Source organism: Pezoporus flaviventris, unplaced genomic scaffold (assembly GCF_033815535.1).
Source record: "Pezoporus flaviventris isolate CSIRO_AGI_PZ_B2104156 unplaced genomic scaffold, CSIRO_AGI_Pfla_v1 ptg000045l, whole genome shotgun sequence".
NCBI classification, from domain to species: domain Eukaryota; kingdom Metazoa; phylum Chordata; class Aves; order Psittaciformes; family Psittacidae; genus Pezoporus; species Pezoporus flaviventris.
The window spans coordinates 31610063-31627866 of NW_026892593.1; the positions used below are offsets into that span (position 1 = coordinate 31610063).

The 17804-nt window shown below is 45.5% G+C and overlaps 1 protein-coding gene and 1 long non-coding RNA gene across 4 annotated transcripts in view; both read right to left on the reverse strand.

Moving 5' to 3' along the window:
• LOC133276718 (uncharacterized) overlaps positions 1-17804 on the reverse strand; it is a 175349-nt gene that overhangs the window by 154780 nt on the left and 2765 nt on the right. The window lies entirely within an intron of this gene.
• Positions 1-17804, reverse strand: part of WIF1 (WNT inhibitory factor 1) — a 63346-nt gene that overhangs the window by 28737 nt on the left and 16805 nt on the right. For 2 of the 3 annotated variants that reach the window (XM_061467860.1, XM_061467859.1), the window contains exons 1-2: positions 14845-15014; positions 14616-14755 (exon numbers count right to left, since the gene is read on the reverse strand). In XM_061467860.1, coding sequence (XP_061323844.1) covers positions 14616-14755; positions 14845-14977 — 273 coding nt within the window. In that variant the 5' untranslated portion in view covers positions 14978-15014. Of the gene's footprint in view, positions 1-14615; positions 14756-14844; positions 15015-17804 lie in introns of those variants that run through there. The other variant, XM_061467861.1, reaches the window with a different exon arrangement.

Sequence of the window (17804 nt, forward strand, 5' to 3'; positions counted from 1 at the left end):
GCGAGCTCACACTGCCGGCTCATGTTCATTTTCTCATCAACCATGAGAACTAATCAACTAATGAAGTATCTTCTTTAAAGCCAGCTCATCCTTGACTTCCTGTACACTCATAGGAGAGAGACCAGCACTTGCAGAAGAAAATTCAGTCAGGCCAGTGTGATTTACCTGCAGTTTTGAAGTGTCTTTCTCTCTCTCCCTGGGTGCAGATGGAGTCTATTTGCAGTGTAAGAATCTTCACATGGCCTAGACTCTGCTTTCTCTGCACTGGTTTGCTAGCAAAGTCACACTCCAGAGATGCAGCAAGTTCTGGATCCTCTGTGGCACATGGGATGTGCTGGTGAACACAGGCAGCTCTCTGCGCTTGGGATCATTCCACTGACTTTTAGCAATAGTTATTTGGAGAAATCCTCATCAAAAATGTCTTCGTTCTGCTCCTCGCCACTTCTAGTGTACCAATCCCTTCCTACTCTTCAAAGCCTGTCCTTTTTGCCTTCCCCTTCTTCTTGTCACAATCCTCCTTTAGAGGGGTTCAGGTGCTGAACATTGCCAAGAGCCATGCCGGTTTTCCTTCTTTTCTCTTTCTGCTACCGTCCTTTTCTTCAATGGGATTAAGAAATGGTCCTGGCACTTTCTAGATTTAATGTTTAATGGAGATGAAATTGGTGAAAGATAAAAGTAATGTTCTGACAAAGGCAGTGCTGGCATGACCAAGGTAATCCTCCATTCGAGGAAGATGAAAGAAATTAGGAAGAGTTATGACAGTCAGGGTCAAGTTGAGCTTCCAGATGAACCCTTTGCAAATACCTACAGGAATGAGCCCTACTCCGAAAGGTATGAAGTTTACTTTGGGAAAGCTGCACCCTTCTGGTTTTTCTTTTCCCCTGGATAATGTGACCTCTCATCTGCCAGTATAAATCCTGACAGGGAGGGCCAGCAGCTGAAAGTTCCCGAGAAGAATGTTTTGCAGAGACCCTAACCTCATTTTTATTACAGAAAATGCCAGTGGCATAGTTCTGCTTCTGACATGAATGCGTGGATACCCACCCCCCCTCCAAGCCCAAGTTTACCTTTGATGAAAAACCAGCAGGAGTCTGATGACAGCAGAAGTCTATACTCTGCTTTGAGATAACTGCTCTGTTTGGAATTAAAGAGTTTTGCTAAGATCAGAGATGTAATTTATTCCTTGATGCACAGCCACAGTAAATCTGTTCTGCTCTTGCAAACTGAGGCCAAATTGTCCCTTTTGTCACTCAATACATCCCAGATGCGCTGACAATCCCTAACTTGAAGGCTGCTGGATGTTCCCCAGGTCCCCTAAAGCAGCCTTTATTGACTGAACGAAGTGAATAGCTCTGGGCTGAGTGTGTCCACGGTACTTTCAGGAAGACACTGGAGCAGAACAACATCCCACACTGCAAACCTGTCTGAGATGCCAGGTCTGCTCTCTGCATCAGTACAGGGCAAATGCAGCGCTCAGCACAGCAGTCTGTGGGTCAAACCCTCCCTGTCATCTGCAGCAGGACTCACCGTGGTACCAGTCAGTGAGTCAATTTTGTTTGGTTCTGCTGGAATTCCTGCTGATTGGGGTTGGGATTTGGGCTTTGTTACTGTGTTTTCTGTGTTTTGATTTGATTTGCCACATTTCTGTAGCTTGCAGCATTGGGACTGCACCAGGGCAGCTCAAGGCAGCCTAAGACTGCACTGTTGCGGTCCTACCCTCTTTAGACATGGACGTGTGTGTGAGCTAACCAAGAGAGCAGATCAAGCTAAAGATTAATCACTTAATTCTGCTGGGCTAGTTTTTAGCCAGAGCAGCTCCCTAAGCAGCCACATCAGGACTGGCACAAGAAAGGTAATGGAAATGTGTGACCAGGGATGAGAAAGAAAGTGGGACTGTGTCAGCTGCTAGTCTGCCTGAAGCAGCTGTGGAATGGCACTGGAAGAGAGGCAAAATGTTCCTGTACCATTGGCAGACATCAGATTTCATTATCCTGGTGTGGGGAAGCAGCTGAGAGTCATCAGTGAGACTATGGCTCCTCCAACATATTGGTGAAACCAACAGAACCTGCACCCAAACAGGGCACATGCATTTCTGATGGCACTGCCGGAGCAGCCATGTGGACACAAAGCATTTGATCTCTAAGAAAAAATGAAACATCCAAACATATGGTCCCACCCTCAGAAATATCTTGCTGCTGTTTATTAAGGTTGCACACTAGGAATAATTCCAGTCAACATAAGTTTGTCATGCTTTTAAGCGTTAAGTTTTAAACAGTTCATGTTAACAGGTTTTTTGGAGCACCACTGAATTGAGAAAACATTTCTGAAACATGACCAGGGAGCTGTGTACTCTTTAAATGGAACTCTCAGGAAAGTAAGACATGTGCCCAATGCCACCTTTCCAACTGTGATATGCCACACAGGTGTGCTGTGCAGCTGAACTGAGTATAGGTTGTACACTAAGCAACCTGGTCTAGTGGAAGGTGGGGGGGTGGGTTACAACTAGATGACCTTTAAGGTCCTTTCCAACCCAAACCATTCTGTGATTCTGAGATCTGTTTCAAGTGGTTGTTGTGCCATATTTTGTGAAAATGTTGTACAGAGTCTTACAGAAGAGACTGGGCAAGGATTCTGCCCCAGGAGACTCTTGAGATCGTAACAACCGTACACACAGTTTGCCAGTGAGGAAATCCACTGGTATGACCTGTCTCAGCTAAGGATGATGTTCTGGTGCAAAGGTGAGGCCCATGCTCTGTTGCTTTTGCACATGAGGTCCTCAGGCAAACCAGACTAGAACACAAGCACTGATGAATCGAGTGAGCCCGGCACTCTTCCAACAGCCCTGGTTGGGTTAGGGTGGTGCACACAGCATAGGGGCTCCCTCCTGTGGATCTCCTCTCCTAAAGTGCACTAAAGAAGGACCACGCAGCTGTAGCTCGGGAGCGCTGCAGCTGTGGAAGATGCCACATAACCTGCTCTCTTCAGCTCTGCTCCAGAGGGACTCTCCCAGACCCTCCCCAGTGCTAGGGGAAGGAGATCCTGGCTCTGCTCCACTTGGAGCTGTCTAGACAATGGGATTGAGTTTATGCAGCATGCAAACTATTTTCAAACTGTAAAACTCTGAGGAACAAAATGAGGGTTTTTTTTCTGTAATCCTTTCTACCTTTCAATCTTTTTTTTTCTTTTTATTTTTTTTCTTTTAAGGAAACAGAGGAAATGCTACACAAAACCCACTTGTGTTAATAAAAAAGTTTCAAGGAGTCTTCTGGTATCCAGTTAAACAGTAAAACAATCAGGAAATACCAGTGAATAATGCTATATGTACAGACTTAACTCTGTTTTTACAGGACATTAAAACCTCATTAAGTACATGAGCCCATACTAATTCTCATCTATGAAACACGAGTTCTTCTGTATCTGTGAATCACACAACCAAAGAACTGCTGCTGAAGTCCTGCAAGTTGCCTCAGAGTGAATGGCTGCTGCAAACACTGAGTGGCCTTTGAAAACCTTCCCTATTTCCCTTTGAAAAAAATCCCTGTTAAGTCAACTGGACACATTAATCTGCAGATACACAGTAAAGCACACGTCTGAAAGCTGTGCAGTGCAAGACATGCAGAAGTCTAGGGAAGATATAATTCCACATGAAGGCCAACTACTTTAATGTAAAAGTTTGTGGCTGTAACCTTTAAATTTTATCTAATAAACTGAGATGCATATGAACGAGGGGTGGCAGAAACTGGAATGCCACAACTTGCTGACCACAAGATTCATTAGAAACGTTTCTTTGGGGAAATGTGTATGGAAAAGAACTCTCAAGCCCAAACCATGCTGGTCCTATGCAAATATCCACATATGCTTTCAAGTGCAGATTTTTAAGGTAGTAAAAAATCAGTTTTCAGAAAAATTATGATGTATCTGTTAGCTATTAACACACCCCTGAAGGAAAACAGGTGAAGAGCGCCCCTCAGTTAGGTCCATTTTCCATATTGCAGGGTACGTTTAGTTAACAGTTGAGTTTTCAACATGCAAGTTGTACAAATTTTATCCCAAGGCTCCTTGCTTTTCCAAAGAAATGCTTTCAGATATACTCTATGCATTGAAAGTAGTCAGTAGGTCATCTTGTGTTTGCCAGAAATACAACTTAGGCTTTACCGCAGGAACTAATTTAAATATACTATTACTAAATCTGGCTTATCTGGAAGTCTATAATCAGAGATAAAAAGCAAGCTTCACGTAAACATCTCTGCTGTTTGATTATCGTCAGAGGAGGTGCTTGTGCGTTTAAAGCAAACTCTCCCGTGAATGTGGCTGGGTTAGCAAAACCAGACTCGTTACCAAGGTATAATAATCATGTGTGAAACAGTGTTGCAAACTCTCAGAATTGAGTATCGGTTCAAGTAATTCTGTTCAGGTTATAAGAAAAGTCTTTCTATGTCTCACCTTGCTTAGGGGAGCCCTTGTGGACTGGCTGCTTCCTCTACCTTCCTCTCTCCTGAATGGAATAACCGGACAAAGAATGAGCAGGAGACTGGCACAACTCTCTGCTCAGAGCAGAGAGGATTATTTTGGGCATTCTCTTCTGTTTTGATGGGGGTACAGGGAGGTGGTTATAAAGGAATCAGAGAGGGAAGAACCTCACAATAGCACTTTCACAAAAGGGAAATGGCCATCCCTTTCTTTCCATCTCTCACAAAACCGGCTTCTGTTTCCCACTCTTCATATGAGACTTCTGGCCTGGGGAAATGAAAAGTCCTGAAGAACCTGGGTACGCTTCATCACTTGCTCTAAACCAAAAGGTCTTTACCTTACCGCAATTACCTCAATCCTTGCAGACAGGGACAAAAAACATATATAAACCTTGAGACAGAAGTTTCTATTGGAGATGTTGGGGTTGGGGAGAGGTGGAGAAACAGAGATTTCATGAGAACTTGCAGACACTGCAAGCTCTATACCTCCAGATAACTATCCCTCCTGCCAGCAAACTTTCAGATTCCTCATTCTTTTAAGTATTTCCTCACTAATTTAACTGAATGAGCTTCTACTGCCTGGTTGTATTTTCCTGGATGAGAAAACCTTGCTGCTAGACAATGTTTAATGTCCCTTCCAACCCAAACCATTCTACGAGTAAGGGTTTTATTTATATAAGCGAAATATTTAGGAACGTTTTATCTTGTAATTCTACTATTAGGTTTCAACTAATTGCTGCTTAAACAAATCATATTAACAGTGGCATCATGGCACCAACTGTAAAAGTTTTGAAGTTTACTTGACTGCAAATGTTTGGCAGGACAATTAAAAAGGGGGCATTAACTAAACAGGATATTCACACTGATAGAATTCAAATACTAACTCCATTTGTGGGCAGGATAAGGCACGGACTTTGTCCCATCAAAAGAAAGCTGCTGTTCTGTCAAGTGAAAATGTGAAACCCAAGTGGTTCTTGATATGATGGAAAGCCTGATATTTCTGTCTGTTAGTAACAGTACCACTTTCTCCACCCTGTACCTAATACCAACATGTCACAGCTGTGACTGAAGGGAAGCAACATGCTGGGCATAAGCTTTTGGTTATACTCCATTGCCAATACAGAAATCTGATCACATCCATGCAATAAATGTTCCCTTGCAAAACTGGAAGGAAGAAGATTTAAAAAAACTCAAGAAACAACAAAACAAACAAACAAACCCACCAAAACCAGAAACAAAAAAAAAAACAAAACAAAAAAAACAACAAAAAAGCACCACAAAAATAAAAAATCAACCAAAGTAGTGGTCAACATGCCGTGCTAGCAAAAGATTTTCCAACTCTGAACTCATTTTCTGATGGTCAGGGTGGTCCAGGAGCCTGCCCTCTCCTCCTCTAGACTCCTCTGAATGCTGGCTCTGCTACTGGTTTCTGGGCTTCAGCGCTCAGAGCTGGTGACAGATCTTCTCATTAGTGGGCTGCTGTTCGGGGAGCTTGTTTTGCTTGGTGATGGGCCAAAACCTGAGACTGGGAGACTGCCAGGTTTGATGTCAGGCGTATTTATTTCCTTTAGGATCGGTTGGGTTGAGCTAGCTGTTTATCCAGGCTAAGGTGCAACTTTAGAGGACTTGTGAGACCAGCTCTGAAAATGGTGTTTGGTCTCTAAGTTATTCATTGAAGCATTTGGTAGTGATGGCAATGAGTGCTGAAGCAGCTAGAAGGAAACCGTCCACTTTTCATTGTATGGCCAAACAAGCTGGATTCTACCAGTTGGTTGCAAAACCAAAGCAAACGTTCATACTAGATGCAAAAAAAACCCAGGGGTGCTCTTGCTGCTTGGTTGAAGAAAATCCACCCCAAATCTTTGTAAGCCTTTACTATGGCATTTCTGTGCCACATGTGCCTCTTCTCCAAGTCAGACAGAGAACTCCTCTTCAGCATTTTTGTGCAGCTAAGCTGTCTTCAGTGAATGGACTATGAATTCACCTGATGTGGTGGATTTCAGGTTCATAGCTGGATAAAGTCTCCCCAGTTCCTCTGAACAACAGTATTACTGTCTTTGCTTTGTTTATATTACTTTTTCTGAGGCAGATTTCCGTTTTCTGCTTTGCTGCGATTGTACAAGCCAGTCTCAGTTTTGTGTTCCTGACTGGCCCTTTTTGTGTTAATGGCTGGCACAGGGGATAAGAGGAGAGCAGTATTTTGTTTACCCTGCCTTTAGTAAGGCTTTCAGCACTGTCTCCCACAACATCCCCACGGAAGAAGCGAGGAAGTGGGATTTACATAGGTGAGGTGGACTGCTGCACTGCCAGTCTTAGTGGGTTATCAACAACAGCACAAAGTCCAGCTGGGGACCAGCCACTACTGGGGCTGACACTAGGTCTCATACTGTTCAACATCTTCGTTAGTGACCTGGACAGTGTGACAGAGTGCACCCTCCGCAAGTTTTGAGACAATAAAAGACTAATGCACCAGAAGGTCGTGCTGCCATCCAGGAGGGACCACAACAGGCTGGAGGAATGGGTTGACAGGAATCTCACAAAATTCAGCAAGGGGTAATGCAAAGTCCTGCACCTGGGGAGGAACAATCCCATACACCAGTATACACTGGGGGCCATGCACCTGCAAAACAGCTTGGCAGAAAAGTACCTGGGGTCCTGGTGGACACCACATTGACCGTGAGGCATCAATGTGCCCTTGTGGCAAAGAAGACCAACAGCCTCCTGGGCTGCATCAGGCAGAGCACAGCCAGCAGGTAAGGGAGGTGATCGTTCACCTGTACTCAGCACTGGTGACACACACCTGGAGCGCTGCATCCAGCCCTGGGCTCCCCAGTGCAAGAGAGACATGGACATATCAGAGAGAGTCCAGCGAAGAGGCATGAAGGGGTGGGAACATGCCTCACAGCACTTTGAGGACACGTCTGTTTTTCTCTATTTAGCTCTTTCTTCTATGAAGTAAGCAAAGAGATGCATGTTCTGAAGGTTCTTCTGCAGGCTGAGAGGTCTCATTAGAGATTGGGAGGACCAATGATGCAGGCAGAGACCCTGCAGGATTGTCAGCTCATGCACATCATCTTCCAGGTAACACCCAAGGGGAAAACACATTTGATTCCGGTGCATGCATACTCATTGTGCAGGACTTCTGTTACTTCATACAATTAGATCAGCTCAAAATGTCACACATAGCCCAGGTGCTCTTTGTACATGGATCTCAACTTTATTTTGTATAAGAAGAGCCAGTCTTTCATTAGATTATTATATACATTATTACATATATTCTATTACAACCACATCTTACTACAATTAAGATTTCAAAATGTCAGTCTCCACAAACCAAACACAAGGGGGAAAAGGCAGTTAACTGTGCATTCAACAACCTATGCAAAATGTGATTGATTTTGTGTCCCTTCCATATACATAATAGAAAATACCAATAGAGCTGTCTTCTACTTTTACTGAAATGTACACCTACAGCAACAGATACCTAGTACCTTTCATACATATAATTCACTGCAAAGAACACTCTGTTTTGCTATGGAAAGACTAAGTATTGCAACGCAACTGTTTGGTCTTTGCTGTGCATTTTGGGTGACTGCATTTTCCACCATGTCTGGGCTACAGCCTGATGCAGTGAAGAGTTTGGCCACAAAGAAAGAGTTAAAAAGCAAAAAAGCAAACAGGGTTGGACAGCAGAATAAAAGAGACCAATAGCAGTAAAGCAGCATCTTTCAAAAGGTGGAATTTGTACACAAAGAGGAAAATAAAAGAAGAATAAACTCTGGCAAGCCAAGTGTAAAGCCACAGGAAGGCAAAACAAAAAGAGTTTTGAGATGTACTTTCTTCAAAGCTTTAAAAATACTAATCAGGAACCCATTGTTCTGAGCTAAGGTATACAATACTGAAAATTCTGTTCAACAATATGTAAGCACCTACTACATACACTGTTCTCAAAGCGCTGGATCACACCATACTCCTCACATATGTGCATGCCCTAGGAAGAATGTGGTTTCTTGTATTTGTTTTATACGTATGCAATCCACTTGGTTAGAAGCAAGTCATTCACTTGTAGCTACCCAAGAAAAAGGCCTTTGGAAAGTGTGATACCAACAGAAGAAGTCAAATACATTAAAAATTCTTCCAGTTAGTTCTCATTATGGTTAGTTCTCACTTTTTACTCCGGCGTGTTACTTGTAATGGCATTAACTTCAGACCACTAAGAACACGCTTTGGAAACTGTCTGTGAAATAGAGGTGATGTTGACAGAAAACATTTTCACTTCCATAAAGAAGAGGAAAGCAGCACAGCCTGGATTTTATATTCCAGAAAAACTGTTAGTCGCACGGGGAGAGAAACCTGTGCATTTTCACAAAACACAGTCCTGAAGCTTGGGTTGTCCTTTTAGCTCCAGTGCTTTTCAACAGTTACGTTGTACAAGGCAGCTGCTATTGTAAAAGCAGTGAAAGTACTTTATTACTTAAGCTTTTTTCTTTTTTTTTGTTAAATATGTATTAGAATATTTATAGAAAGGGCAAACAATGAAAAGCTTGAAGAATGGTTTATTTGACACAGCTTTACACCGCTGTGTAAGAAGAATAATTGTGTAGTTTACACATATACCATGTAAATTACTATGGAACCCAGATGTAGCTTACACTACAAGGTGCCTTGTAACTCATCTCTGCTGAGCAATAAATCTGCCCTTTTTCTTCTTGGCAAAACTTTGAGAAACTTTACTGCTGTTTTCTATCAGCAGATACAACAGATGGCTGGCACATGCCTGCTTTACTAAGAAAGTGGGATCTCTACAGCATTACTTTGATCCCTGGTGGCATGTCTACAACACTGAGACGCAAAATACCACAGCTGAGCAGAATCTAAATATTAAAGGTATGGAGCTGTGCTCTTGATATGAGAACCCCCTGTCTGAAAATCATGCTCACAGTATGTAAACATCTTCACATTCCACATGGAAATTTTGGTACAGAGGTCAGAAAACAAGCTATTTCCTCTGTTTGGTGACATGAAACCGCGGTGGAGGTACTACTGTAAATCCCAAGAGTGCAAGTTTATGCACTTGCCCTGACCAAACTTCCAGAACAGACATACTTTTATTGGGAAAAAAAAACCAACCCAAAATTGTATGTGAGAGACATTTTTTAAGCTGAAAAGCACCACTGTAATCACTGGGTATGAACAAGATATTTCCAAAAAGTTCAGAAGTTTCATTGAAAAGAAGTTTCCCTTGAAGAATGACATGTTTTGAAATTCACTGGGTTTTGGCTTTTTTCCATTTTTCAGGGAAATAGTGATGTTTGAATGGAGCACCCTGTTGCATCAATAACACCTTAAAATCAGTAGTCCATTAGTTTTCCTCTGGGCAACGGAACAAAACTTCTCCTAGCATACCTAGATATTCCGTTTTATCTTCACGGTCAGGCTATGTCTCAGCAACATAATTCCAGAGAATCAATCGAGCCATTCATGGTTGATGGTCACATTGCTGAGATCAGAACTAGCATCCAGGAGCTGTAATGACAGAGATTTCCTCAAAGCTCCACAATATAGAAGTGAGCTAGGAAATGCACCTATGGCATATATTCCCTTTTCTTAAGAGGTGGGCATCTTTTTGCTTTAGTCAAGGTTATCAATAACTCTTTGGTTAGAAGTTACCCAGGCTTTCCCGTAGGGACAGGTCCAATTGCCTCTTTCAAGGGCCTCAAGGACTACATGCCCCTTACTGCCTGGCACTTGTGTTCTTGTCACCAGAAGCACCCCAAAGACTTTTCCCCAGCCCTTCACACACATGCACACCTCCTATCACAGGGCAGAACCACCACTGCCATACCACACAATGGCATGTACCCAGCAGCACAAGGCTGGGTACAACTTTAGCACATAACATACATGCAATATCCATGCACCATGAGATATATACATGCATCCTCCAGTCACATGGCCAACATCCCACTTGTGTGCCAGCACAGGACTGAGTATCCAGCTGTCACATCATGGGCATTCATTCAGCTGTGCAACAGGAGAGGAACCATGGGGTACTCATGACGCTTGGGAGTAGGAAGCAAGCTGTAAGTCATCTGGTCCCAGATACTTCTCCCAAATATGAAAGGAAGAAAGCAGGCTGGGCAGGTTGTGGCCCAGACTGATTGGATCAGACTAGAGACTGCTACAGAACAAAAATTCCAGCTTGCTTTTTGGTTTCCTTTTTCAGCTCCTGTCTATTAAATCAACCCAGCTGCTGCTCTGTCACTGAGCATTTGCTTCCCGTGCACTGATCAGCTGGGGGTTTTTGTATATGGTTTCTCTCCACCAATACTCACTCACCTGTGAACTTTAATTTTATTGTTGTCAGAAGTCCCACTGAAAACTAAGCATACTGTTTGGGTTTTTTTGTGGATTTGCAGCTTAAATACCCGAGTTCCTAAACACTGTAGAGATGATGCTATGATTCCAATATTTGGTACCTTCCGCTGAGGAATGTAGTGAAACACGCACAGCATTAGTTAGCACAGTAGGGTGTATTCCTCTCTCATTAGGAAGTCTGCAATCTTCCCCAGAGGACAAGACCCCCAGAAGTCATTATTCTTCCTTTTTGCAAAACCATACCGAGTAAGAGCAAGAAGCGCACCAGTGAGCTCTAGTGGTTACATGCATACATACTGTATGCTATGTATTACCATTATGGGTTTTTTTTATTTTTTAAACTTTTCAAATCAAGGAGCAATCTTTGTAGCTGCCTACTTTATCCAGGTCACATTTTTTTTTCTAAAGGGAACATAACATCTGTAATCTTGTGTTTAAATTCATAGGTAAAAGCACAAAGTGCATAAAACCAGAACAACCCTGTCCTGCAGTACTCTAGCCTTCTCGTAACCCCTTGCTCATCCTGAATTCACAAGTAGGCATTCAGCACCTTCAGACCCTTAAATCTTGGGGCTCCCCTAATAATTCCTGACAGTTAATTACAAATATTGGACTAAGGGCTAAAAGCAGTTAACGCTTTTCTTTGGTTAACGTTTTCTAGTGAAAATGCTTTGTTTGTTTATGAAAAAAACATTTTTTCCACATTAAAAAAAGTAACAAAAGGCATTAGAAAAGTGACACCTAAATGTAGTGGGTTTTTACCCCTTCGGTTTACACAGAATGCAGGTTTAGTCCTTAAAATGCTCCTTTCAACAGACACTTCTGAACTAAAATATGGTCATATGCAGCAGTACAGGGCTGAGAAACATTCCCACTCCCTGGGTTGGATTATTTACTCACCTACAACTTGGATCATCATTTATCCCAAGCGCAGGTAGATGCAATCTGCCCACAGGATGGTTATGCCCACTTTCCACAGGTGTAAACAGTGATGTGAGGTGCATGACAGGAGAAACTTAGCCCTACCCTTTTGGAGATCCCAGATGTGGTAGGCTGACCTTGGCTGGCTGCTTGGCACCCAGCCACTCTCTCACTCCCCTGCCTTGTTGATATCAGGGTTAGGAACCATGTTGTGACATAGACAGTACCTACTGATGAAAAGCCTGGTACCCAAAAAGGGTCTAGCTACTGCTAGAGGCAGTGGAATATACTACTGATTGATAGTCCCTAAAACCTGGGAGTCCTAGAGAAACATCTTCAAATCTCAAGTGGGATACAAAGTTAAGAGGTCTATAAAGCATAAGATAAAAGACTCATGGAAGAAATTATTTCAGTTTTACCAAATAGGAGGCAACTGTATGCTAGTTAACAGTTGTTTTACAGAAAGCAGTCTAGTACTTCAATGTCTTGAATGCCTTTCTTTCAAAGAGTACTAGTTTCCATTTCTTTTCATTCTTCCTTGTTTTGCCTTTCTTCTCCCCTTTCCTCTTTTGTTGCTTCCCCCTCCTTCTCCCCTCTCTTCCCTTCCTTCCCCTTCCCTGACTTAAGAAATTCCCCCCAAAAAAAGTATTCTGCCAGAATAAAGGTAGCAAGTATTTAGTATTTCCCTGGATGTGTCAATGGAAACTTCTGAGCACATGTGCACTTAAAAGCAAACCAGAACACGGAAAACACCCTGTTAAAATTTACTCATTTCTTCCTCTCATAAAATACTGGAAATTCTGCAGAAACTGTGTCCTTTTGCCACAAATAACTTTTATCCTACTTCTCTTTGCAACACTACTGTGGGCGACGATGTTGTTGCCCTATGGGCTACAAAAGAAACACTCATGTTTTTTCCTGCCCCTTCTCTTCATGCAAAGTGCTGAGTGGCACAGGGGAAGTAAGTGCTGTGAGTAACAGGGAACTGTATACAAACACCTACGGGGGATGCAAAAACCAACAGGACTGCTTGTGATACCAAAAAGCAGACATTTTCTCTGGGATGCTCATTTTTTTCCCCAACTCCTAAAACACTAGGCAGCTGAAACGCCTTCCTTATCTTAGGCTGCTGGCTGTAATCCTGCTCTTCCATCTACAGGCCTGCCTAAGTATCTAAATATCCAGAGCCATAAGACTGGAATGACAATGTTTTCATTGACTGTACGGACACGGACGAAGCCGTAAGAAGTAGCTGGCTTGGATTATAAAGTCTCCAAATGAAGAGTCTCTCAATATTAACACTTGTTTGACCCATAAATACTTGAAAATTGACACACTGTTCTAGGTACAGAGTACTGTAATAATGTTACTTTAAAGATCTGGGTATTTCACTTACTAACTATGTTTTGCCTAACAGGAATTCATTAATTCAGCAAAGAGGAGGAGGAATAATGGGTTAAACAGTTTTGCTGCTTCTTAGAAGGGATTTCATCCTTCAAGCTGCATCAAGGGGAACACTTGCATATGCTGTCTTTAAGCCTGTGATTCTTCTCACTGAAGTCGATCAAAATCAGCAAAGGAGGGAGAGTGGAGCATAAAAAAGATAGACAAGAGGGTGAGGACAAAGTCTAACATCTCAATCCTCCTTTTCAAAAAGAGGTAGATTTATCATGGACAGCAACTGAAGCTGGCAGAGAAATGGAGCAGGAAATATAGTCCCCAAACATCCTAATTATTTCTAGGTATTTAAACACCAACCCTTGGCGTACAAAGTTGTTTTCTCTGTAAAGCTGGACTGGAATGATGAAGACCTTGAGCAAGTCTCTTAGCCTTTGTAAGCAAGTTTTGTCTCTCCACATTCCTCTCCCTCCCTAAAAGAGGAGATGAAGTGTTTCCTAAACTCAAAGGCTTTGTGAGGACTACAAAAATTACAAGGGCTTCAGACAGCACCTCAAGCAAGTCCTCTAGAGTACTTTCAGACAAGCAAAACCACAACCAAATCTGTGCAGCTGCAATTAGCTGAATTATACAACCAATTTTCACTGATTATTTGAAGGTAAATATTGTTTCATCTTTGTCAAGCTCCTTAAAGTCAATGTTCAGCATTATAAAGATAAATTAATTCTATCCGGCAGTTTTAACTTAAAATGATTCTTTTTCCTGCATCCACGGTAACGTATTCCAAAGTGTTTGAGCTTTATGCAAATCTAACATATGTTGTCAGTGTGTCAAATCGTGCATATGTTCCTTCCCGAAAATATGTCACGCACCCTTATCTTTTCGGCAAACGAACCCAAAGGGATTCGACACAGATTTACACGGTTTTGCAATTAAACTTGGCAAAATTAAGTCTGCAGAAGAGAATTACTATTTGCCAGAGCTATAAATGAAGCATGCACACTTGGTAAGTAGAGATCTGTGAATAACCTGTAGCACATGTTCATAAGCTACAGAAAGCTGAAGGAAAACCGTGTTCATATAACTGCCGTCAGGTGAAATGTTATTAACAGTAAAGGCTACCCGTGTCTTGTTCTCGGGAGCTGCCCGATGCTCCCGCCCTACGGCCGGCCGGTCCCCCAGCGCGCACCCGGCACTCCCGCCCGTTCTTCACCCTCCAGACACGCTTTCTCGGGGACTCAGCCGCGATCCCGGCTGCCCCGAGCCCTCCCTACTCCGTGTTCGCTGCTGGAGCCCCTCCAGCCCCGGATTGAATCGCTGCTTACGGGGGTCAAGCAGGACGGCGGCGCCCCACGGTCACACGCCTCGGAGGGGGGTCTCCTCAGCTCCCCCGAAGCCAAACCACCTGCCTGCGTACAAACAGCTGCCCCTCGCCGCGTCCGCACCTACCCGTCCCGTTGCCTGCCAGGTGAAGTTCATGGAGTGGATGCTGACGGGGATGGCGGGCATCCTCTGCTGCGCTTTCCTGAAGTCGTGGGTGAACGGGGCCATCTTCCCCTCGGACACGATCAGAATGTCCTCTTCGAAGCCTGCGGAAGGCAAAGGGGAGCGATGCGCGGCAGCCCCGTCGAGCCCCGCAGGGCCGTGCCCCCGCCCGCCTCTCGGCCGCCCCGCTTACCGATGAGGACCCTCGCCTGCTGGGCGTCGATCCACATGTAGAGCGTGTCGGGCTGCCGCGGCGCGGCCCGCAGGCTGCAGAGGCTGAGCGCACCGCAGAGCAGCGCGGCGCACAGCCGCCCCGCCGGGGCCATGCTCCCCGCGCCGCCCGCCCGGGGCTCGTCGCCTGCCCCTGCCCTGCCGCTGCCGCTGCCGCTGCCGGCCGAGCCCGCCCTCTGCCGCTGAGAGCCCCGAGGCACGGGGCGGCCCCGCCGGCGGCGGCTGGAGGCGGGCGCGGAACGGGGCGGGCACGGGGCGGGCAGCGCGGGGCTCGGGGCCGACGGGCGCCCTCGGGCGCGCTCCTTCCTCCGCCGCGCAGGGCGGAGTGCGGCGCCGGAGCAGCGAGGCCCGCAGACCTCCGGCCGCCGGGCAAAGCCGAGTGCCGGGGCACGGTGCTTGACACGCAGGCACCCACCTCCTCCGCACGGTGCCGGGCACATGCTGGGCACGAGGTGCTGCGTTTCCCGCGGGTGCCAATCACAACACTCAGCCCTCAGGGGCTTCATCGGACCCCTGGCAATCAAGGGGCACAGCCACAGAAACGTCGTTGAAGAAACTCATGTCTGCATGAAGAGACTTCAGTTTGTACGTAAAGGCCACCTGGTAGATGTGGTGCTTGAGTTCATGGAGTCATAGAAAGGTTTGGGTTGGAAGAGATCTTAAAGACAATCTGGTTCCAACCCCTCCACTATGCGCAGGGACACCTTCCACTAGACCAGGTTGCTCAAAGCCCTGTCCCACCTGGCCTGTTCCAGTGCCTCACTGCCCTCATAGTAAATCATTTCTTCCTGTCTAATCTAAATCTCCCCTCTGTCATTTTAAGGCTGTTCCTACAACCCCTTGTAAAAAGTCACCAGATTTCTTGTAGGCTCCCTTTAGGTAATGTAAGGCTGCTCTAAGATCTCACTGGAGCCTTCTCTTCTCCGGGCTGAACAAGACCAAATCTCTCAGCCAGTCTTCATAGAAGTGCTACAGCCCTCTGATCATCTTCACGGCCCTCCTCTGGACTTACTCCAGCAGCTCCATGTCCTTATGTTCGAGCTAGGGAAACAGTACCAAAATGGCCTGTGGGTGCAGCTGGGTTGGGGCTACCGATGAGACCCAGCAAAGCCACACCAGCAGGTCAGGACACAGGGTGAGCAACAATCCAGGCTTTGCAGGAGGGACACTGCTCTTCCCAGCTGTAGGGAGCAGCATGGTAAACATGCCAGTGTGCTGAAGAGAGAAAAGTCTTCTGCCTCACTTCTGTCCAAAGGTCTCAAGAACGGTGGGGACTCTGAAAAACACTGCAATGTTGCCATGACAGATCTATTGGAGTGGAGTTTGCCATCTCAGCTTACACACAGGGGAAACTTAAACTGAAAAATCAGAGATTTAGATTGGGTATTACAAATAAATTCTTAACTATGAGGGTGGTGTGACACTGACACAGGCTGCCCAGAGAAGCTGTGGCTACCCCATCCCTGGCAGTGTTCAAAGCCAGGTTGAATGAGGCTTGGAGTAACCTGCTCTAGTGGAAGGTGTCTCTGAAGAAGGCAGGGAACTAGATGATCTTTAAGGTCCCTTCCAACCCAAACCGTTCTATGATTCTAAAAGCTACTGCATCATCATTTCTCTTCTTTTGTGTTCAAAGAGCACAGCCAGACTGGGGATGGTGGTTTGTTAAGCAAAAGTTTTACATTCAAAAAATAAAACAACCACCCTCCCACCGACACGCTCTACCGGGAACTTTTCCTCATCTTCTCCTGAGAAATCCTCTGCCACTGTCAGTGGTCACTTTACAAGTTCCATTTCACTGTTCCTGTCCCAGAGGGGGTTCCTCTCCCCCATTTCTGTCATTATCTCTGCGCAGGATTTTATTGTCACATTTTCCACAGAAGCACACACATGTCCCAGAGAGAGAAATGTATTCACATACTGTGTGTGTACGTGTACAGACACACGTTCCTTAGCACCCTGTAATCACGAAGCACAACATTAAACCCAACATCTCTGTTTTCCACACACACGGCCATGTCAGGCACCTGTGCACCTCGCAGCACTTTCAGACACTTTTCCTCCTGGCTTCACCACGTTTTATGTGTGGGAGCTGGCACACGGGGAGAGGGTGACTCGCACAAGTTTACCCAACTGAGGAGCACATCTGCAGGCAATCGCAGGTGGGAACAGAGTTCTCCTAAATCCACTGGTGGTTCCCCAGTAACTTGCCCAGCCGGAAAAGCTCTGGCTGCAAAAGCTGAAGTCAGCGCATGTGCTCTGACAGAACTGCCCCACCTCCAGATGCTTGTCAGATAAAGGTGATTGTTCACTATATTTTCATTATCATTCATTTTGTGCAAAATGCGTTTTAATCTTACGCACTCCTCTGTGCCTACCCCTAACTGACTATATGCTGTTAAAAGTGTAACTGTGGGTGAGGTTGCTTGTGAATTCATGCTCCCTACCTGCTGAGAGCACTTAGCCGGTGCTTTCATAGAAACACAGAACGGTTTGTGCTGGAAGGGACCTTAAAGATCATCTAGTTCCAGGCCCCTACCATGGGCAGGAACACCTTGCGCTAGAGCAGGTTGCTTAAAACCCCATCCAACCTGGCCTTGAACACTGCCAGGGATGGGGCAGCCACAGCTTCTCTGGGTAACCGGTGCCTCACTTCCCTCACGGTGCAGAACCTCTTCCTCACATCCCATCAAATCTCCGCTCTCTCACTCGAAGCGCGTCACCTCTCCCTGCCCGCTCCGCTACCGCCGCTTCCCCTCCGCGGCCGGGCCAGACTGCCGGTGCGATGCCGCCCTCTGCCGGCCGCAGCCGCCACCTGCAGGCCCAGAGGCCCGAGGGAGGGGATGCGGGGAGATGGCGGAGGGATGTCCACTGCAGCTGGGGGGTTCTGCAGAGCTCCCCCTTCCTTCTCTCACAGGCACCGGC